This window comes from Aphanomyces astaci (genome assembly GCF_000520075.1).
Source record: "Aphanomyces astaci strain APO3 unplaced genomic scaffold supercont1.44, whole genome shotgun sequence".
NCBI lineage: Eukaryota > Oomycota > Saprolegniomycetes > Saprolegniales > Verrucalvaceae > Aphanomyces > Aphanomyces astaci.
In genome coordinates this window covers 176,454-179,896 of record NW_009798307.1, presented here as the reverse complement: position 1 = coordinate 179,896, position 3,443 = coordinate 176,454, and the positions used below count along the sequence as shown (strand labels likewise).

At 43.6% G+C, this 3,443-nt stretch overlaps 1 protein-coding gene across 1 annotated transcript; it reads left to right on the top strand.

Annotated features, from left to right (window-relative positions):
• Nucleotides 1-891: 891 nt before the first annotated feature.
• Nucleotides 892-2,419, top strand: H257_12949 (hypothetical protein). The gene is made up of 7 exons (XM_009840352.1): nt 892-940; nt 1,019-1,087; nt 1,146-1,391; nt 1,461-1,540; nt 1,605-1,706; nt 1,771-1,885; nt 1,955-2,419. The coding sequence occupies exons 1-7, from the start codon at nt 926-928 to the stop codon at nt 2,369-2,371; spliced, it is 1,044 nt and encodes a 347-aa protein (XP_009838654.1). The 5' UTR covers nt 892-925; the 3' UTR covers nt 2,372-2,419.
• The last annotated feature ends 1,024 nt before the right edge of the window (nt 2,420-3,443 follow it).

Genomic DNA, 3,443 nt, shown 5'->3' with positions numbered 1-3,443 from the left:
ATTATGTGCATCTTGATTGGCTATCACTATCTTCACGCTGATTGGCTTACATTCTGCTTTTCACTTTTCGTTTTTGAAAAGCTGCTCGCGAGGTGCTTTTGCTTTTCGTGACGAAAAGCAAAACGCGAAAAGCAGTTTTCAAAACGAAAAGCAGTTTGGTTTCTATATTGACTCCCCCTAATGTCTGCCGAAGTGGATCTCGCTGTGTAACATACTGTATATTCAATTCAGCAAATCTCATGTGTCGTTCAGCAGAAATTATGTGCGATTCAGCAATTCTTATGTGGCTCTCAGCAATTCCTATGTGGTCCTCAGCAATTCTTATGTGGCAATATTTTATCCTCAAGCTTTAGTAGTGCTGTACAGCTAACGCGAAGCGAACAGTGTTAATCGATCCATTCCACAGTGAACTTTCCAGCCCTGATGTCATTCATTGCATTTCCAGTGTAGGGCATATTGAGGGCACGGATTATCTAAACACTGAGGTCGATGCAACAAACACCCAGGTTTATAGTGTGAATAGCCAAAACGAGTGAAAAGCACAATATTAATACTACGTACTGTAGTAGTACTGTCCTACTGTATCGGGCGCAGTAAGATAACGTTTCCACTTGTTGTTTGAGCGTTGAGTGTGAACGCATAATCTCCTTCATCAAGCATCCAACGTCGGTCGAAATTTTCCCCCTTCCTCCGAATTGTTCAAATCCGCTTTCAATCACCAATAAGTAACTTACCGTTACAGTGCTCCGGAGTAATTTACAGTTAACTATAAAGCCTGGATTTTCAACGGCATTGAAATTCGAATGTTCGACTGGTCAATCAAAAGCCGCAGCACGATGCTACGAATCTAAAAATAGATCCGACCGCCAAGTGGAAGTCGGCAGTGCGCAACTCCCCTTGGAACGTCAGCAGCAACACAATCATCATGGCTGTTCAAGACGTAAGACCCCAACGTGGATATCTCTTCTTCGCAATAACCTTGTTATGCCCTAATTCGAGCGCAATGTTGAAATCAAAGGGGCCATACAACGTCAAGGCGATTGAAAGCAGCCTTCAAAATCACGTGGACTGGATGAAGCGAATTCAAGTATATTGTACACAATTGTACTAATACTGTATGCCCTTACAAGTGTGCACTTGCGTAGGCCTTGCAGTTGATTCAAGCATGGGCCAAAAGTGAAAAAGCCCACAGTTCCCCTGAGTTTGTGAACGGGATCCACCAACTACGAGATCTCGTTGCCGAGCAAGTGGCTGACATTCGGTCCAGTGTGTCCAAGGAGGCTTCGTTGACGATTTCCATTTTGGCCAACAATATGAAAGATGCGGCGTTCGGTCCGTTAGTAGACGTGTTCTTGACATCGCTACTCAAAGCCCTTGGGATCACGATTGAGGTTCGTATTACTAGGAAACGTGGCTATATTCCCATTCTATGTACGAACTATTGTTGATCATTCAATTAGGTGATTGCATCGGCAGCTGACTCGTGCATCCAAAGCGTGCTCAAGAGCTCTCGTATTGGACATTACGCTGCTATTCCAAAGTACGAGTGAATGATTGTCTCTTGAAAGATGAAGCATTTCACGTATTGACGTGGTGTATAATAGACTTGTGGAGGCATGTGCGAGCCGTAACGCCAGCTTGCGAAAGCACGCGATGGAATACATGACACTAACCTGCAATCAGTGGAATCCGAGGTCTATGAGTCGGTACGTTTGGGTTCAAAAATCACAATTGTTTTTTCACGTTTTCACGATATTTTGTGTATCGTAGCCATGGCGTGCCCGACCAAATCTCCAAAGTGTTGTTACCAGCACTATGCGATGCCAATGGCGACGTGCGAGCGGCTTCGCGCAAATGTTTTTGGGCGTTTCATGCAGTCGATACGGTAACGTTAGCATTCATTATATGTATCATTTTGAGACGAAAAATCTAAACATTGACATTATTGTCATAGAAAAAAGCCTTGCTCGTGTTTGACAAATTGGACAGCGCCACGAAAGTAAAGTTGATCGAAGAAGGAGGATCGGGTTTTGACTTCAAAGCGCCGACGGCGACGCCGTCTTCGTCATATCCATCGGGGGTTACATCGAAAACGACCTTTCGTAGTCGCTCGTTGAAGGCAGATGGATCGGCCAAGGACATGAACCCTGTCGTCACCCGCTTATACCAGCCCCATTACTTTCAAAACCGATGGCAACGCCGGGCCAACCTCAAGGAAGCGCAGGACCTGCGCGAATGCACGTTCACCCCCGTGATCCTTCGAAAACAACTCAAAACCAACGTCAAGCACGCCGCGGTGCCGATGCTCGAGCTGGACAAGTTGGCCATCCAAGGCGACCTGCGGGGCTGCGTCTCCCCCGTGAATGCGTGACGACATACATGCCTTAACGTTAATATTAATCTTGCCTTTTTGTCATGCTTGATACCTGTGATCGCCTTCGCCGGCATATATATATAATATATACTGGCTTATGTCGGATTGACCAGTGCGTTGACCTCATGTGGCCTTGAGCGTCTACTGTTAGAGATCAATGTTGTACTATTGACACAAGTGCATATATCTCGGGTTGACGCAGGTCCTAGGCATCGATGAGTCGAAGTTTACCAGTGCTTATTAGGACCGAGCTAGGACCACTACATGCAGGTTTCAAAGTACAGTACAGTAACGTTACGTCCAGCCACATAGTGCTTGCTATATATTAACAGGAATCTCACACATCAGCGTTTGATGGCATTATTAATAACGTAAACAATCAATTTAAGACGCATCTGAGGAAGGCGGCTGGGGAGAACTTCCAAAGCTCCCCCCTCATTCAACATTTTCGACCTCTGAAACTTGGAGATTGTAGCTGAATTAATGGGGAACAACCTCATATCAATTATATTGGGTTTCGATGTATTTCCAATGACTAAATCAACAAAAACCAAGCAAGTTTGATCTCATTTTAACAATCAATTTAGGACGCATATTTATATCTTGAATAATGTATACCACTTTGCATATAAATTGTGTGGTTAGGTTATTTCGCCTCGTTTCATTGGCTCAAGGAAATTTCACGTCTTTTCATTGGCTCATGTACATTTTGTCTTAAATTGATTGAAGCTCTTAAATTGATTGTTTACGTTAGGGTGATTTTGCAAATGACAATACTGGTAGTATTATTATCAGATCAGTACTGTACAATCGTTTGGATGCATCAATTGTTCGAGTCAAAATAAGCGTTCTTCAAACGGTGTTTGGTTATTTCAAAAACAAACAGTTTCCTTGTCGACAGGTTGTCGTCATACAGTAGGCCACACAATACCAGTAACGTTACCTTCACAAACTAAGCTTAATGAGCAACACTGGGACGTCAGGGTTTGGTCAATTTTGATTGTGTACACGTCATGAAGTAAGCATGATGAAGCTGTGCTATTAATATTAGTTATTGATATCGTCCTTA

Bases quoted from the DNA above. Each gene is read 5' to 3' on its own strand.
- H257_12949 (XM_009840352.1), top strand. The intron at 1,541-1,604 runs GTACGAGTGAAT...GGTGTATAATAG, and splicing joins CATTACGCTGCTATTCCAAA to ACTTGTGGAGGCATGTGCGA. The intron at 1,886-1,954 runs GTAACGTTAGCA...TTATTGTCATAG, and splicing joins CGTTTCATGCAGTCGATACG to AAAAAAGCCTTGCTCGTGTT.